Consider the following 19,334-nt stretch of genomic DNA (forward strand, 5'->3'; position numbering starts at 1 on the left):
CTCACCCTGTTCATCTTGCATTCCATTTTTTAATTCATCCTTAGGCACTGTTTTTTTGGTTTTTTGGTTTTTTTTTTCTGCTGCTTAAGCAATTGAAAACTGAATAGATCTCTGTTTCTTGCCATGTTGTCTGAACTCCTTGTCTGGTTGTCAAGGCTCTCCTTACTCTGTCCCCACTCATACTGTCTGATCTTTCCCAGCATATCCCTTTTGCCGTAGAGGGACCTGACAGGCCATTTGTGGGCATGTTTTTACCTGTCTCTGTGTGTTCCCTGGGTTTCGTGACTGCCCTCTTTCCCTCGTGCTCACATCCTCCCCTGCTCAGTGTTCACATCACTTCTGGCTCCCTTCAGGGGACGTTCCTTGGCTATTCTGCTTCTTAATGATAGCTCTCTTCTCTGCCTCTGTGCTCATTCAGTCAGACCCAACTGCATAGTATGGAATTCTACACTGTCACGATCATATCTGGTTGTATCTGATACATGCTAGTGTTGTCTCCATAACTTGGGTAGAGGCGGCATTTCCGTCTTCAGCATCTCACAATGCTAAGAATAGTAGCATCATCTCCTTCATGTAATAATACAAATTCAGAGTTAGGACTTTTGGAACACCTTTCAGCAGCCCCTCTGCCTAAGCCACCTGTAAGACACGTATACCGAGTTATTTTGTCTCTAATTTTGGGATACTCTAACCCCTAGGGTTCCCATTTCATTTTTATTGTGTTTTTTTTTTTAAGATTTTATTTATTTATTTGACAGATAGAGATCATAAATAGGTAGAGAGGCAGGCAGAGAGGGAGAGGAGGAAGCAGGCTCCCTGCTGAGCAGAGAGCCCGATGTGGGACTTGATCCCAGCACCCTGGGATCATGACCTGAGCCGAAGGCAGAGGCTTTAACCCACTGAGCCACCTAGATGCCCTTTCATTTTTATTGTTAAAATTTTGATGTTTACACTGAACTGAAATCTCTCCCACTTTAACTTCTACTCACTATTGGTTCTAATTCAAATTCTTGCTAGTGGAGTCCTCTTTCCAGGCGGTAACAACGTCTGACAATAGTGCTCATGAAGATAGTGATTTGTTTTGGTCAGTACATTAAGCTATTTGTTAAAAGACGGAGCTTCAAGTACCTTTATCATCCCGGTCATTCTTCTCTCGGAGGTGTGGGTTTCACTACTTAGGTACCTCTTAAAGGCGTTGAGTATAATATTCTAGGTGAGTTGGATGATCTTTATGCTCTGTAGGATATTATATTTGGATTCAAATGTACTTTGAGGTTGCATTGGGTTTTGAGAACTTATAATTTGCATGAAGTAACTAAAATTAGAGTCTTTTTCACACATTTATCTTTTGTCTGTTTTTCTCATCGTGTACTTACTTGTTTGGGGTATTTGGATGTACAGAACTCTACATTTAAACTTGAGATCTCTTTATGTAAGATTTATCTCATTATTTGGATCCCAACTCTTCCTTTGACATGTTAACTCTGCAGTTCAACTTTTGGTCAACAGCAGATTTAATGAGCCTGCTATATGTGTGTCCTAATCAAAGACACTGGTGTAAATACTAAACAGAGGTAGACCCACAAAGCACACCATCAGAGATTTCCATTCAGGTTGACAGGGATTTTTCAATGTCATCCCAAGGTTATCACAATACACTGTCAAATACTTGTATGTCTTGATTTCAGAGACCATGCTCTGGCCTTTCCAGTCTAGTTATTATCAGAAGAGTAAATGTTGTTAGGCTGGTATGATTTGATCTCAGTAATCCATTTCCTTGCCAGCAGCCCATTTGATATTGTCTTAGAATCTTGCTTGGAACATGCCAACTCACATGGTCCGTATACTTTGTGACATCTGTCTCTGTCCCATATTAGAAAACTGAAGTCACATTTTCCCATTTCTGCTTTGCTGGTATATCACCTGTTTTTCCACAAAACCTTAGAGGCTTGAACTCACCATCAGATTCTCCTGGTCTTTGAAATTTTTAGACCATCCTCCTCCTAGGAGAGAAAATTTGGGGTGGAAAACTTCTGGAGCAGCATTGCCTTCCATTATCAGAGGTATTTGCATTCAGGCATTAGAATGAAGGAGAAAGGGAGAAGCCACTCAAGCTAAGGATTGAGATGACAAAAATGTGTTGGGGAGCGTTAGTTTTTCCAAATGAAGTGCATATTGGGAAGGCCTTGTGGCACACTGGTAGTATGTTGGACTCCAAATGAGATGCATATGAGGACCACAAGGTAAAATCATTACAAGATACTTTCTGTGCTTAAGTTTCTTCATTATAAAATGGGAATAATAATAGTACTCACCTCAGAGGGTTGTTCTGATAGCTAAATAAAAGAATGTATGTAAAGTGCTTAGACCAGTGCCTCATGATAAGTGCCAGTTATTATTAGTTTTTTATAGTTTTTGAAATTATGTTGTGTTAGTTACCATACAGTACATCATTAGTTTTTGATGTAGTGCTCCATGATTCATTGTTTGCGTATAACACTCCATGCTCCATGCGATCTGTGTCCTCCTTAATACCCACCACCGGGCCAGCTCATCCCCTCACCCTTCTTCCTTCTAAAACCTGAAGTTTGATTCCTGGAGTCCCTAGTCTGTCATGGTTTGTCTCCCCCTCTGATCTCCACCCCCCCTTCATTTTTCCCTTCCTTCTTCTTATGTCCTCCATGCTATTCCTTATGTTCCACAAATAAGTGAAACCATATGATAATTGTCTTTCTCTGTTGACTTATTTCACCCAGCATAATCTCCTCCAGTTCCATCCATGTTGATGCAAATGTTGCGTGCCAGTTATTATTATTGTTAATTGAATGTATGCAGAAATCTCTATGGACCTAAACATTTCTGAATGTTAATTAAGTTTTATTTGGTTGAATTCCGGTTTGCAAAACATTTTTTTCTTAAATATTCTTATTTAGTAATTATAGGTGTTTTGTAAATTGTACTATTAGTGCCTTCAGTCTTTTTTTTTTTTTTAAGATTTTATTTATTTATTTGACAGATAGGGATCACAAGTAGGCAGAGAGGCAGGCAGGGGGGGGAGGGGAAGCAGGCTCCCCACTGAGCAGAGAGCCTGATGCAGACTCGATCCCAGGACCCTGAGATCATGACCTGAGCTAAAGGCAGAGGCTTAACCCACTGAGCCACCCAGGTGCTCCAATGCCTTCAGTCTTATCTGTAAAATTAGGATAATGTCTCCTCAGGACCACACAGTGAGAAGGCAGCAAGCCCTGGTTCCTGGTTGCTTAAAAATCACTTATCACATCTCAGTCTAAATTTCCTCATCTGAAATACTGAGGTTTGGCTAGTCTTTGGGTCCTTTTGTAGGTCTAGAATGCTTTAGCTAGCATAATCCTGACACCTGGAGCACTTAACATATTTTTAAAAATATGTTTATCTTTGGGAGCTCCACAGTTTCAAAGTGTGATTGGTTGGGTTCTCTGGATAGCAGACTCTGAGAGAAATTTCCTTGCAAGAAGTTTATTGGAGAGTGCTCTTAGGATCAGCCTCTCTGTGGGAGCGAAGGAGGCAGGACTGAGCAGAGGGAAGCACTACGCTGGGGCAGGTGCAGCAAAGAGCTCTGGGGCTGGGATGGGACTTGATAGCCCACGTCACCCTTTCGCTGACTGTGAGCTGTCCCAGCACAGAGCAGTGAATTGGGGTCAGGTACTGCTTCTTGGCTGAGAGCAAGTCCTAGAGAGGGACGCAGCTGGAAGCTGTGGCCACCATCTCTTTGCATCTGGGGGACAGGAGCTTTCAGTCTTGGAGGCAGGAATCTGGGGCACACACCATGACATCTGCCACAGGGAGTAAATCTGACTTGCATAGTGGAAGCATGGCTGTGATCACTTAAAATTCAAAGAGCCACATTGATGCATGAGGTAAACTTAAGATTTTGCTTTGGGGATTAACTGTTATCTTTTGCATTCTCCATAGTATTATGCAGTTGCTTGGAGCATTTCCTTCACCCAGTGGTCCTGCCTCTCCTTGTAGTCTGGTGAATGAGACCACTTTGATTAAATACTCCAGATTGCCAACCATAAACAAGCATAGTTTCCGGTACTTTGTCTTGGATAACAGTGTCATCCTGGCAATGCTGGAGCAACCTCTTGGAAATGAACAGAGTAAGTTTCAGCACTTTGGGCCTTTTCCACTGCTAAATTGACATGTTCATCAGTGCTACTCTCGGGCTGTTTCCAGGAATAGAGAAGGAAAAGGCTACAAATGCACACAATTCTGCATTTGTCAAAATGTCTCCTAGCTGTGTGATAATAGTAACTGAAAAATAGAGGGTCAGAAAATAGAATACACATATTAAATAGAATCTCTTAGACACTCTTTGTCTGTATCTGAATACCAGAAAGGAGCTCTGTAGTTCTATAAAAAGTTTATTTTAGTGGGATATTTTCTCTTTTGTACTGTGCATAAAAATTGTATTACTCTTCTTGAACTTTGGATCCTGCCCTTCTCCTCTTGTGGCCCTCACTCCCCGTTATTGTATTTTAGCTATCTGTGCCACCCAAACAGGTGGGAAATTTGAGGAGTCATCTTGGCCTGCTCCTTCATGTTTCTCCCTTCCGTAATTGGTGTCCAAGTTTCTGCTTACCAGTGACTCTTGCATCTTTTTTTCCTCTGCATCCCTCCCAATACATCCAAATGCAGGGCCTTATTATTTCTTACTGAGATTATTTTAGTTGCTTCCTGTCTGGTCTGATCCCCCCTCCTCTGGTTCCAAAATGTCTTATCCTTACCCTTGTCCTACTTGCTGCCACCATTATAGTCTTCCTCAAGTATGGATCTCACCATGCCAGGCCCTCCAGAAAACGCTTAAATGGTTTTTCCATTGACACAGCATACACTTGTTCCCTCCTCAACTCCCCCCCCCCTTCCCCGCCCCACTGTAATGTATCTCAAGGTATATGACTACTACTTGCAACCCAGGCTACTCAGAGTACATTTTTTTTTTTTTTTCTGATGGCTATTGGAATCAGCCAGTATGTAAAAGAAACATGTTCTCAGAGATACCCTTATTTCCGGGAAAGCGAAGGTTATAGAACCTATGGGCAGAGAGAGTCCAAGGAGTCTCCTACTGTTCTTCATTTACAGGTGAAGAAATGGAGGCTCAGAGAGGATATATATGACTTAGGGTTACTCAAGAAGCGTGAGGTGTGACCAGGACTAGTGTCCTACACTACCCTACAGTTCAGAAATGAATGAATACCATCACAGGTTTCCCTTGTATGGTATGGTGGTAAGGTACGAAGACTTTAATGTAAAACAGATGTGGCCTTCAATCATTTCCCAGCTCCAGGAGTTCTAGTTCCAACTCTTCCCTGCATGCACTTCTTTCTTCCCTGTCCCAGACCTAGGGCTTGCATCACTTTTTTCCCTGGCTTGTGCTTATTATTCATGACTCCTCCAGCCTTCTACTCCCAGGCCACTTCCTAAGGAGTCTAAAATCTCAGTGTTCCCTTTAGGTTTCCTGTCCTGAGGGGTAAGTGTCAGCCCTCTTCCAGATTTTTTAGAACTTACCTACTCTCGTTCCTAGTAATTTCACTGCATTGGAAGTGTATTAAAAATATAAATAGTTGGGATTTTATAGATTTCTAAGAACATTTTGTTAGTTTATTATAATTAGTAACAGAAGAAGTGAGAAAGAGAAGTTTGAAAAGTTTAACTCCCATACCAGGACGAAAGGAGGGAATAAGCAGGAGGATCTGGGTCACTCGGGAAGTCCATCCTGAGTTTCTCCCCATTGCCCTCTCCCTGCCCAATTCTCTGCCCCTGAACTTCCCCTGGGATGGAACAGGGACTGCCTGTGGTGGATAGCAGTACATAGTAGGCATGGGGGAATGCAGCAGCAGCACTGCAGACACCCAGTCTGTTTTTCTGGACTAAGAGTATTAGCTAGGACTGCCAAAAATGTGTGTACCACTGGAGGCATGTGAGATGGTGTTAGTCAACACGTTGATGAACATAATTTTATTAATTGTTAAATATGTGTTTAAAAAATAAATTATTAGCACACCAAAACTCACAGTTTTCCACTTAAAGATACACAGTTTCCTTTTTGAATAGATTTAAATTTAAAAAAGAAGGTGGTTGATACAAAGTAAGATAATAATACTTACAGTATGTGGATATGGCAGAAACGGCAGAGGTAGCACACAGACAAGAACACTGTAGCTTTCAAACACTGTGCTGGGTTTGGATTATTAGTGGTTGATAACACGTGTATTTTAAATGGTTGTTGTCTGAAATAAAAACTTTTTACACCAATATTTTATTTTAGATGATTTTTTCCCCTCTGTCACTGTGCTGGTCCGGGGAATGTCTGGAAGACTTGCTTGGGCACAACAACTTTGCCTTTTACCCAGAGGAGCAAAAGCAAATCAGAAGGTATCCATTAGAAATTACAGGGAAGTGACTAGGAGCGAGTGAGTGTGTGCGTGTGAGTGTTTGTATGTTATGATTTAAAGGTTAGATAACATCTCAACAAAGTTCATTGGTAAATATTTTTGATCATAGCCAGGGTTCAGTCATTTGGTTGACATCAGAATCATCTTAGGAGCCCATAATTCCCACATCCACTAAATTAATCTTTAAAGACATCTTCGTGACAGGTATATTTTCAAAAAGCTTTCCAGGTGATTGTGAATCTGCTTATGATTAAGAACTGTTCTGAGCCATGGCCTCATTTTTTTATGCTATGTTAAATGTAATAAAACTCAGGTATGTGCCATATAGGAAAAAAATTTGATCTCTCTGGCAATAGGACTTAGTTTCATGTTGTTTTTATATGATTTATTCCTGTATAATTGGTAATATGCCCTATAATTTTTTAATATGCTGTATAATTTAATGAAATCTTATTTGGGATGGCATAGTTTATTTTCTTTGTAATGTTTGTAATTTTGTGAATAAAATTTGCTCATGGGAGAAGGTTGGAAAATTCAGATAATAAGGAAGAAATTTTAAGTCATCTGTACCCTGACTTTCCAGATGTAGTCACTAAGTATTTTAGTAGATTTCTTTACAATCATTTTTTCCTTTCTGTACACGGTAATATTAAGTGGAGTTTGAGTCCTTTTTGTATACTGTTCTTTTCACTTACAACATTAGAAGCTTTTACTTACGTTATAAAATTTCTTTAAAACATGACTTCATTAAATGTGTCACCAGCATTTAAGAGAGACAGCCACAAAATTGGAGCATGTGTCTAAAATCGTTTAACATCCTAGGTGTCTGTTTTAGATGAACTGTGTTTCTGCCCTGTGAGGAGCACACCACTGTTTTTGCTTGGTGGCGTCATGCAGATCACATTCTGTCAGCACTGTAAGCCAGTAAATTAGCATTAAAGACAGTAGGAAGGAGATTGGGAAAGGAATTAAAATCTGTTGGTGCTTTAATATGTATCTTGTACATTTTTATTTAATCATTACAATATCCTGATGATGGATATTTGCACTTTTCAGATGCAAAAACAAAAGCCACACAGTTAATGTATATTAAAGCAGGGATGTGGAGCCATGAGCATCTAGATTTGGTATTCAGTTAGACTCACTGTCTAGAGAGGCCCAGGGGACCCAAATTTCTGCTTGTTTATATTGGATGTTTTGAGAACCTTTGGAAAAGAAGGAGATTTGAGCCTTAAGTTCTGAACTGCTTTATCCATTGGTTTACCACTTATTGGAGATTCTGGCCTGAGGCTGTTAGAGATATACAACCCATAAGTCACAAAATCTGTAAAATGACGAACATTTTTGTAAAAATAAAAGAGTACACTAGTACATGGGCTGTTTACCTTTAGTGTTAACAGTGGTATTTGCAGATTCTTACTGAGTTCCAGTGTTATGTAATCCTAGGGAAACAGGCATCTAAGAGACCAGGAAAGTGTGTGTCATTATAGATGACACCAAATGTAATGCACATAACATTATTTATTTGTTTTATTTTCACAGCTTTTTGTACCTGAACCTCGTCCAGTTCCTAAAAATGATGTTGGATTTAAATATACTGTCAAACATCGACCATTTCCTGAAGAGGTGGATAAGATTCCTTTTGTGAAAGCAGATCTGAGCATTCCAGATTTGCATGAAATTGTCACTGAAGAAGTAAGATAAGTCATTTTTTCAGCTGTTGTTAAGGGAATGATGATAAACATTCTTGAACAACTGCCATGGTTGAGACTCTGCTTTTTTTTTTGATGTTACTGGAGATGGTTCATAAGATGACTTAGATCTCTGTCATCCAGGTTACCGAGTAGTAAGACAAGTGTAGTTTGTAGCTGATTCAAAGGACCTGGACCTCTCTTGGAGAGGCATCTGGGCCAGACTGTGGTAGGTTTCAGCAGGATGGAGACATGGTCGCACTCTGGAGGGCATTTGGAGAAGGGAAACCCAATTCAGAGATTTGGATGACCATCCAGGCAGGGAAAAGGAAGGACTACCTGATTAATAGCAGAAGTTGAAACACATGGAATGTACTATAGAGATAAACCCAAGCAGTCTTCAGTTGATTAGAGAAGGAAAAAAACTGAAGAACTTAGATTCTGAAGCTGAGTGACAAAGGAGATGTCAGTGCTATTTATAGAAATATGAATTTTTTGGAAGAGGACAGGTTTGGCAAGATGGGAAAGATGTATTTGGTTTTAGATTTAGATAATTAGATTAACTAATAGGTATCTTAGATCAGGAGAGACATTTAAGAAGCAGGGGGCAGAAGTATGTCAGGGCATGAGAGAATAGGGCTGGAATGGAGGCTGCTTACTCTAGAGAGATCAGGGAGGAGGAGCGCTAAGTAGAGACCTCTGGATTTTGGCATGAATGTGCAGGTGACCCTTGAGAGCAGGTCCAAAGTCAGTGACACTAGTGTAAGGGGCTGCGGGATGAGTGGTTAATGAGAGGCAGTGCATGTAAACTACACGGTTAGCAGTTAAGAGAAGGGTACAAAGTGGATAACAGCATGAGGAAATGGCCTAGCTAAGGCAAGGCAAAGCTAGTTTTTACTTTTTCTTTCTATTTTTTAAACTCATAGATGTGAGGAATATGAACATGCTTAGAGGCTGAAAGGAAGGAAGCAGTGGAGAAGGGCCTGTGTCTGCTAACACTGTAAGATGGGCTAGGAAAGCACTAAGTAATCGAATAAGAGTCTGAGTGACTCTTTAAAAAAATAGCAAAACCATATTTCTGGTAAGACAGGAGAGAAGGAGTAAGCAGGTGGAGATTCAGAGACATTTGAAGGTAGAAAGGAGAGAAACTGAAGGAGCTCATGTAAATTTTAATTTTAGTTCTTAGCAATGAAATAGGGAATAAAAGATAGCTCATAAAATTGCCAGGCAGCCCAGCCCAGGTTAAATAGAATCGTCTGTAGTGAAATTACTTAACTTCCTGTACTGACTGTCTTCTTTACAAGTCCTTGCGATCTGGAGGCATTAAGTAAAAAATTTGAGTGGTGTAAGAATATGGAAGAATAATGGCCATTTGTATGTTTAGAAGAGGGTACCAAAATGTTAGATTTGGTGGGGGTGAGGTGGGTTGGTTGGCATATAGATGAAGCCAGGATACTACTAGCCTGGGACAACATGAGGAGGGGTTGAATGCCCACAATGGTGGGAAAGCGAGTGAAGGTGTGGGAGAGATACAGGAGGGGGCTTGTGGTTGGAGAAGGGAATCTCATCATCGTAGCTCGTGAAAGTACAGCTTATCTGAGGTACAGAGTGTTCTTGTGGACGGCCAAAGTTGTGAGGGTTGAGGAGGTTATAGAAATACAAGCCAGGCTATTGGAAGGATCATTGCTCACCACAGAGGATAGAGTTAGACTAGGATTGAGCAGAAGCGAAGCAGGGGGTAGGAGAGATTCTCTGAATCTAGTGGAGTAATCCATTCAGATGAGGACTTTGAACATGAGGGGCTACAGGGTGAGGGAGAGGGAGTGGAAGCAACAACCCCTACCCCTTTCTTGCCCATTTGAGGGGAAGCAGAGACAGAATGGTTTCATTTACAGTTTTTGGGTATTTGTTTTAACCTTGAAACGTGTTTGCTTGGTTGCATTCTCTACTGAATTGAAACTCTGTTCATCACTGAAAATTATCTGCATTTCCTTTGTTGCTTAAAGCTTTATTTTTATTCTTAAATTAAGATTAATCCTATTACTTTTCTGATAGTTCCAAAAAAATTAAATATTTGGTTTATTTCAGTTGGAAGAAAGACATGAAAAATTAAGGAATGGCATGACCCAGCAGATTGCTTATGAAGTACATCTTGAACAACAAAGTGAGGAAGAGCTGCGGAAGAGAAGTTTTCCTGATCCAGTTACGGATTGTAAGCCTCCGCCTCCTGCCCAGGAATTCCAAACGGCACGCCTCTTCCTTTCTCACTTTGGATTTTTGTCCTTAGAAGCACTGAAGGTAATTTTCCTAAACCTCTATGAGTAAATATATTCATAAGTTAACATGGAGTTGATGATAGCCAAAACATTTTTATGAGAACAGAAGGAATTAAATAAATAAATCTTATCCTGCATGCAAGTCAATGAAATTCCGTGACACTGTAGTTTTTACTCTGCAAGTTCAAGACCGTTTGTCAACCATGAATCCTTCTGGATTGAGGGGACAGTCCCCGTCTGAGGGGGCTGCTTTGGTAATACACCTAGCACTGAAATTTGCTGAGTAGTGTAGGGCCCAAATCACATGTATAAATGAAATCTACAGATAATTAGAACAAGAATGTTAAAAATCTTCTATCAACGTTTATGACTGAAGGTACAGGCTACAGTGGGCTCTGCTCTTTCATGCCTCTTCTAAAAAGTAACAAGTATTTGTGACCCGAGAAGTTCTTATGTTGTGCAGGTTCTAAGATCAGACTGGCTGGGTTTAGGTCCTGACACCAGTGCTTGCCAACCTTGTGGTCTTGGGCAATTGCCTGATGTCTCTGAGTCTTAGCTCCTCATCTGAAACGGAGACAGTGAAAGTCCCCGCCACACTGTGGCTGTGTGAGGCTGCATGAGATATTTCATGCAGTGCTTAGAGCACGGCCAGTCAGCCTGGAAGAGAAATATTGCCATTCTTCTTCTTTTTTTCTTTAAGTAGGCTCCACACCCAGCATGGGGCTTGAACTCCCAACCCTGAGATCAAGTGTCACATACTCTACTGACAGCACCGGTCAGGGCCCAGATATTGCCATTTTTCTTCTTCTTCGTCTTCCTCCTTTTTAAAAGATTTTTAAGTCTTTTTAAATCTTTAAATCTTTTAAACCTCTCTATTTGAAAAAGAGAGAGCACAAGCAGGAGGTGGGGAGGTGAAGGGCGAGAGGTAGAAGCAGACTCCTCACTGAGCAGGGACCCAAATGTGGAACTAGATCCCAGCATCCTGAGATGACCTGAGTTGAAGGCCGACACTTAGCCTACTGAGCCACCCAGGCACCCCTCTTGCCATTATTCTTGATTCCATTATCCTTAAAACAGTTTTACAAGGAAAGTGCTACTATCCCTGTTTTACAGATGTGAAAACAGGCTCAAAAATATGAAATAGCTTGCCTAAGGTGGATTTAGAGTTTGTACTAAGGCCACTTTGTTTTGAAAAGCACAGTTGAAGTGTACCAGGGAAGAAGTTGCTCATTGCAGAAGTTGTCTCTGCTCTTACTCCCTAGCAGCTACTAGGGTCAATGTTTTAGGAAAGCAAAGGTAACATTTCTGGTTTGGGGTTTCAGCATGTTGATGGAAAATGTTCTGAGTTGTAGAAAAGTGAGTTGGTGGTGGAGAGTATGAGTATTACTCTGAGCTCACACGAGTCAGGGGAGGGGCACAGGAAGAGGGAGAGAAGGAATCTCAAGCAGGCTCCAGCACAGAGCCCAATGGTGGGGCTCAGTCTCACAATCCTGAGATCATGACCTGAGCTAAAAACAAGTCAGCTGTTTAGCCGCCTGGGCCACCCAGGCACCCCTGTGAAATTTATTTTTTACTAGAAAGTGCGATAGATTACAGAGAAAATAGGATTCAAAATTATATACAGAGTATGATCTCAATTGTCTTTGAAAAAATTATATACAGGGCGCCTGGGTTGCTCAGTGGGTTAAAGCCTCTGCCTTCGGCTCAGGTCATGATCCCAGGGTCCTGGGATCGAGTCCCGCATCGAGCTCTCTGCTCGGTGGGGAGTGTGCTAAAATCTTAAAAAAGAAAAGAAAAGAAAAGAAAAAATTGTATACATAGTATGATCTCAATTGTCTTTGACAAAAAAATAGTTGAAAGGAAATATACAAGAATGTGAAATAGTTTTTCTAGTTTAGGATAATGGTTGTGTTTATTCCTGCCAACTTTATAATTTTTTTACTTACATATATTAAACTATGAGCAAGTATTGCTTTTATAATTAGAATAATGAAAAGAGATAATAATTTCTCCTTTCTTCCTTTGGTGGTAGGAACCTGCAAATAGTCGCCTACCTCCTCACCTTATTGCACTCGATTCCACAATACCTGGATTTTTTGATGACATTGGGTATCTGGATCTCTTGCCATGTCGTCCCTTTGACACAGTTTTTATTTTCTATATGAAACCAGGTCAGAAAACCAACCAGGAGGTAAGATTTCTGCATTTTGGGGATAATTTTTTATGCTATAAATGTTAAAAAGTTTTACTTGGCTGTGTTTATCCATAGTGGTAGGTAGGTTATACATGATGCTTAAAGACTGTGAACCAGTTCAGAATGGAGTTAATGAAAATCGTGATGCTCAGAGTCCTAAGCCTTTTGACTCTCAAAAGAACGTGATGTAGAGAGGAGCCATAATGTGTCTTTCTTCCCCTTAAAGAATTCGGATTCAAAAGAAACTGAAATACAGAAGGTTAACCACAAAAAGCTTAAGGTGAAAAACAGCAGCAGATATTTACTGAGCATCTTCAGTGCCTGGTATAGAAATGAGTAACAGTCTTTCCTCTCAAGGAGCTTACCTTGCAGGTAATTTCACAAGCAAATAATTTCAGTTGAGGCATGCATAGCGTCCAGTGGGGAGACGAACACCTGAAATAAGGACAGAAGCGGAGGGCTTAAGTAAAACTTAAGTTAAAGAAGACTTAAGTTGTTGCATGTATCAAAGAGAGTAGGAGAAGTATGAAGAAATATAAGATAAAGGATAATGGGAAAATGGAGAATAAATGACAAGGGAGTTAAAGCATCTGTTGGAAATGAATAGTTGAAACATGGAATTGGCAGGCATCTACGAACTTTTGACTAGGAAAGGGCCAAAGGAAGAGTTACCAAATACAGTATTAGATGTACAGGGCACTATGACTACATGGTCTCAGAATTTTACGGTAATACTTGTAACACTGGTAGCTAATCAAATTGAACACACCATAAGAAATTTATCAAAGTCACAAAATGTATATTTCTATTAGAAGCACTATTTTAGATAATTGGTAGACTGTTAGAAAATGAGATTGATTTATGAGATTTATTATAAATGGTGAACTATTAGAAAATATGAGATTTCTCACCTCATGCTATTGACTCACTAAATATTAAGTGTCCACGGTCAGTTAGGTGCCAGGGTTGTAGTGGTAAACAGATCTGCAAGGTATCTGACATTCCAGAACTGCCGTCTAAAGGGGAAGACAGATGACTAAAGAAACAGTCATAGTAAAGTGTGCTAATTAGAAGCATTTTATAGGAGCCATCAACAGGAAAACCTAACCTCCTTTTGAGAAGGTTAGGAGGAAAATATTTTAGCTGTTATCTGTGGTTATATTGAGAGTGGGTAAAAAAGGGAAAAGCAGATTTTTACTAACAAAGTCGTAGCATGTGTAATGGCCCTGGAGGTTAAGAGAGAATTCCATCTTCACCAAATTCACTGTGGATTCCAGTATACTTGGAGCTTGGGCTCATGTGGGCTTAATGATGGCTGGAGGTGAGACTAGTGGACTCCAGGTATTTGAAAAAACCTGAGAATGGGGTTGATTGCAGAGGTTGGGGATTTATTTGGAAGAAGTCTCATGCATGGTTCGTATGACAATAGTAGGGTCATTTTTCTCCTTCCTGTAAAAGAAGGCACAGACCGTTGAGATAGTTCTTAAACTAATTCCATTTCCTTAGCTTTCTAGGCACTGAGAGGGATGAGAGCATCGCGCAGTCTGCAGCCTCCTATAGAATGTCTGAGCCTCACCTTCCCTAGCCGCAGGATAGCTTTAGGGTAATTTCTAGTCGCCAGCCAGGGCGACTAGAATCTGCTCATCTATTGTATCCTGACTAATTTTTCAGAAATTGTTTATTTAAGACTTCCACTTCTGAATAACAATTTTAATTGAAAGAAAACTGGAAGTGGCTGTCAAATCAGTTTCCTTACGCTTACAGGACTGTGAAGGGCTGTGGGTGAACTACATAAGGTACTTCTAACAAGTGTTTAAGATGTGATGGCCTGGCAAGTTTGACCCAGTGGGTTGACAAGTAACAGAGGGAACACCCCATATGTTGATTTGCTCAGGCCTCTGTATAGTCTTGAATAGATTAGCACTGATGAACCACATCTGTGACTTGTAGACCGACTCCATCACTGTCATTTGGAGAGTTTTAAGAATAGTGATTCCAGGATCCTACTTTTGCTGATGGTAGAAAGTCTGCAGTGGTCTAAGAGAATCTCATGTTTAAGATGTTGCTCAGGTGGCAGATTTATGTTTCCCTGGTCCTATAGAATCAGTGTCCGCTCACCCCTCTCTGAATTCAAGAATGCCTCAAATCTCTGTATGCTGATTTTGTTGCTGTGTTCAGTGTTAGGCGATCCTTTTATTTTTTGCTTTCATGTTGTGTGATTTGCTTATGTGTTTTATATATGCAGTTCATACTGCAGACTTTTTTAATATTACCGATATCAGATTATAGGTTAAATGATCTTAGATTAAGAACTGTAGTTCAGATAAACCACTTATTAATTTTAGTCATTTATTCTCACAAGGGAGATAACATTGAATACAAAATGAAATAAAAGTTAAATGTTTTTATAATTACTAAACTAAAAGTTTAGTGAAACATTCAAGAAAAAAATATTCCCTTGCTGATTTTGATACATTCCCCCCTTTTCATTTATAATTTGTAGAGGATTTCTCATTTTCCTTCCATTAGCATAGGGTTTTCAACAACAGTACTATTGCTATTTTTGGCTAGATAATTCTTTGTTATGGAAGCTGTCCTACAAATAGGTCACTAGATGCCAGTAGCACCCCACAAGCTGCGATGACAGAACTGTCTTCAGAGATTCCAGTTGCCCCCTGGAGGGGGAATCATAAAACTATGATTTTAGGGACTTTTCTTTTTGAGACAAGTAAAAAGCCCAGGTATTAAATCTTGTATTTAGTGAAGAAGGGAGAACCTTCTGGTCATTCTGTTTTTGCTGGAATGGCTGCATTCTCTTTTATGGACTCGGAGAAGGATGTTTTCTCGCTTGTTTGTTAATTATACCTAATCTTTATTGAATTTTTAATAGATTTGTACTTTTTATATCCTTTCTTATGATGTGTAATAAAATAATCACATACCTGTGTAATGTATCTCACTAACCAGACAGTAAAGTCTGTGAAAACAGGGACATTGCAGTTTTAATTTACTTTAAGTAAACTTGTCTGGTTCAGTATTGTTTTGCAAGAGGGGAAGCTAAAGTCTTTACTTGCATTATCGCAGTTACTCTTCGCAAACATCATTATTATCCCTACTTTAAAGTTGAAGACACTATAACAGTGAGGTTAAGAAACTTTCCCAAGGCCCAGCTAGGATTTGAACCCAAATCTGTCTTAACTAGAAGCATCATTTTTAACCAAAGGGATGTATTCCCAAGTTTATTCTGAGCTTAGACTTAATTTGTCAGATACTTTAAAGCTAACAGATTTTATGGAGATTTATTTATTTATTTATTTTCAAGATTTATTTTGATATGCTCTTTTGTTTCCTTCACTATGGCTGATGATTGGTATGTATTTCAGATTTTAAAGAATGTGGAATCTTCCAGAAATGTTCAGCCACATTTCCTAGAATTTTTGCTTTCCCTTGGCTGGTCAGTAGATGTGGGCAGACACCCGGGTTGGACTGGGCATGTTTCCACCAGTTGGTCTATTAACAGTTGTGATAATGGCGAAGGACCTGAACAAGGTAAAACTCATCATGGTCATTGTTTTTCCTTGTTTTGTTACTCTTGGTTTCTCCCTCTTTACTATAAGTTTGTAGTCTTATTTTACAAAGAAACAAACCAGAGGTATCTTAAAGAAAACTTTTCTTCCCCTAATTCAACCCCTCACAAGAGGCCACTTAACACTAGTTTGTATATTCTTTCAGATGTCTTTTGTGTAAATGGGGAAAAAATTATAGACACATAAAGGTAGTTAATACAAAATTCATGGCTTAAATATCACAAGGCTAATAAGTTCCCTTTTATATTGTGAGTAAACAAATTCTGTTTTGTATAACAGTATTGTAATAAATTAAGATTTATTTGCTAACAAGTTTGCTAATGTATATTTTGCCCAGTACAGTTTTCTGTTAATAGGTGTGTTTTATAGATATCGTGGCTATCATTAAAGGTTACATTCTTGGGACATTATATAAAAGCCTTTGTAGTAAACACCTGACTATCTTGGAGAGATTCATGCCCATATCTACAAATCTTCTTGGGGAACTATAATCAGAATAATAAATACCAGGGCAAGTATAAATTTAAATTTAAGACCTTTGCCCCTTCTGGCTCTTTGTTCTGAGGGCTCCTGAGGTCACTGGAGAGTTAATATTATCTCTGAAGTGGGTGATACCTGTGTCCAGTGCTTTGAATTATCAGAGTTGCTCTGTTAACCACATTGTATTCTCTCAAGGTTTCCCACTGAATACCATGGTGACTTGTGACCTGTCATTTTTTTCTGATTTCAGTCAAGGTTGAATGGAACTATTTGGGGATATACTCTAATCTTAATTTCCACATATCCTTTAATAATATGCTTGAGTATATTTAAGTCCTATAAGTAAACTGATAAAGAATATGCATATTTTTCAATTTGATGAATGTATCATTGGATGCTTATGGTTGCAGTAATAGAAAACTTGACCCAAACTGGCTTATATTTTAAAGGTCATTTATTATCTGATGTAAATTAAAATTCCAGAGCTTAGTGTACATTTTTGTTGTCATTTAACCAGCACCCTGTTCCCTTTCTCTGCAATTTTCCTTTAGCTCTACTGTTCGTATATCGATTTTGTCCCTAGCCTGGCTTCTCTCATAGTATGGAAAGGCCGTTCCAGGCTTTACATTCACATACCAACCCTAGCCCAAAGAGGAGAGATTAGCTGGGTCTCAGTACCTCACTACACCCAGGTCCTGAGATACGTAGTGATTTGGCCACTCCAGACCTGTTGCTATGGCAGGAAAGATGGACTGACACTGGTAGAGAGCTGTAGACAAGGTACAACCTGTATGAAGAGTCAGTTTCACTTACAGTTCACACCTGCTACAGAATGCAGGAGGACGGGGTGGGTATTGGGGCAATAACCAAAGTGTCTACTATAGTAGATGCAATGTGCCTTCCCAGTGTCGAAACCAGGATCTGGCAAACTACAGCCCATCCTATTTTTGCAAATGAAATTTTATTGGAACTCAGCTACACTTGTTAATGTATTGTTTACGACTGCTTTCATGCTGTGGTGCTCTCATACTTGAGTCATTATGGCAGAGACCATTTGGCCTACAAAGCCTTATTTACTATCTGGTCCTTCACAGAGAAAGTTTGTTAACCTCTGGTCTAAACTTCTGTGTGCCACATCCTCACCAACATTAGATATCTACCAGTCTGTTAGCTGAGAAATTTTCTGGTTTGTTTTTTTTTAAGATTTTATTTATTTATTTGACAGAGATTACAAGTAGATGGAGGGGCAGGCAGAGAGAGAGGAGGAAGCAGGCTCCCCACTGAGCAGAGAGCCCAATCTAGGGCTTGATCCCAGGACCCTGAGGTCATGACCTGAGCCGAAGGCAGAGGCTTTAACCCACTGAGCCACCCAGGCCCCCCCAATTTTCTGTTTTTTTGTTTTTTTTGTTTTTTAAAGATTTTATTTATTTATTTGATAGAGAGAGATCACAAGTAGGCAGAGAGGCAGGCAGAGAGAGAGAGAGGAGGAAGCAGGCTCTCCGCCGAGCAGAGAGCCCGGACGCGGGACTCGATCCCAGGACCCTGAGATCACGACCCGAGCCGAAGGCAGCGGCTTAACCCACTGAGCCACCCAGGCGCCCCAATTTTCTGTTTTTAATTAAGATTGAGTTTCAGCATTTTTTCATATTTTTATTTCTCTCCGGAGAACTACTTGTTCATTTCCTCTTCCCAGTTTTTTTCAGGTTGTAGTTGGTCTTTTATGTATTACTGGTAGGGCATTATGTTCGTTTTAATTGAGAACTATACTAGCTCTCAGGAATGTTACTTTTGTTCATTCGTTCTTGCTGGCATAGAGCAGATACTATTACTCAGAATGCCTGTATATTTTATGTTCTGTCACTGACCATTGGGGAAGGTGGAGCAGAAGCAGAGCTGAGGAGCAGTAGAGAGAGACCAGAGACAGGAATGCCTTGAAAGCAAGAGTATGAAACACACAGACACCTGCCCTAACTCTGTTCAGAGGTTTGTGGTAGTTGTCTTCCTTTGGATTATTACCTCTTCCCAAAAAACTGTTTTCATAATCTGCCTCATACAGATGAGTTCAAGGCTTTGCTAATCAGAAGTAGCCTAATTTAGAGTAGTTTCAGAAACTGTGAATTTAAGATTTTATCATTTAAATTTAGTGTAAAGACATATAATGAACACTTAAAGTTTATTCTTCTTAAACACTCATTGGTTCTTGCTGGAAATGTGCCTTCTGTTGATTTCCATTTTATTAACCAGTTAAAATTTCATGAAGCAGGATGCAACTGATTTTTCCCACTTTTTGGAGCAATAATGTAGTATTTCTCATTCCTAGATGAAGTTATTTCTTCTGAAGACGTTGGGGCTAGCATTTTCAATGGACAGAAGAAGGTGCTGTATTATGCCGATGCCCTTACAGAAATAGCTTTTGTAGTTCCTTCTCCTGTGGAGTCCTTAAGTAAGAGCATTTTTTGTATGGTGCTGTTTTAAAATCTATTTTTGTATTCACTGGTTTGTGCAGTATTTTTGCGTTGGGAGATATTCTGAAGTCATCTAAGTCATTGTTTAACTTCTAAGGCATGATAGCATTGAGATTATGCAGAGGTATAGGATGTTAGCTCTTCTTAACTTTCTTAAGAACACTAGTTAAAGACAGGGTAGACTGAACCTCTCATAATAATCTTTAA

General features: G+C 39.7%; 1 protein-coding gene across 4 annotated transcripts in view; it reads left to right on the forward strand.

Moving 5' to 3' along the window:
* Window positions 1–19,334, forward strand: part of RALGAPB (Ral GTPase activating protein non-catalytic subunit beta) — an 81,320-nt gene that overhangs the window by 50,411 nt on the left and 11,575 nt on the right. For all 4 annotated transcript variants that reach the window (XM_059406991.1, XM_059406990.1, XM_059406992.1 and 1 more), the window contains 7 exons: window positions 3,952–4,139; window positions 6,308–6,414; window positions 7,977–8,129; window positions 10,214–10,423; window positions 12,434–12,592; window positions 15,979–16,144; window positions 18,983–19,105. In XM_059406991.1, coding sequence (XP_059262974.1) covers window positions 3,952–4,139; window positions 6,308–6,414; window positions 7,977–8,129; window positions 10,214–10,423; window positions 12,434–12,592; window positions 15,979–16,144; window positions 18,983–19,105 — 1,106 coding nt within the window. The remainder of the gene's footprint in view (window positions 1–3,951; window positions 4,140–6,307; window positions 6,415–7,976; window positions 8,130–10,213; window positions 10,424–12,433; window positions 12,593–15,978; window positions 16,145–18,982; window positions 19,106–19,334) is intronic.

The sequence above is a fragment of the Mustela nigripes genome, chromosome 7, assembly GCF_022355385.1.
Source record: "Mustela nigripes isolate SB6536 chromosome 7, MUSNIG.SB6536, whole genome shotgun sequence".
Taxonomy (NCBI): domain Eukaryota; kingdom Metazoa; phylum Chordata; class Mammalia; order Carnivora; family Mustelidae; genus Mustela; species Mustela nigripes.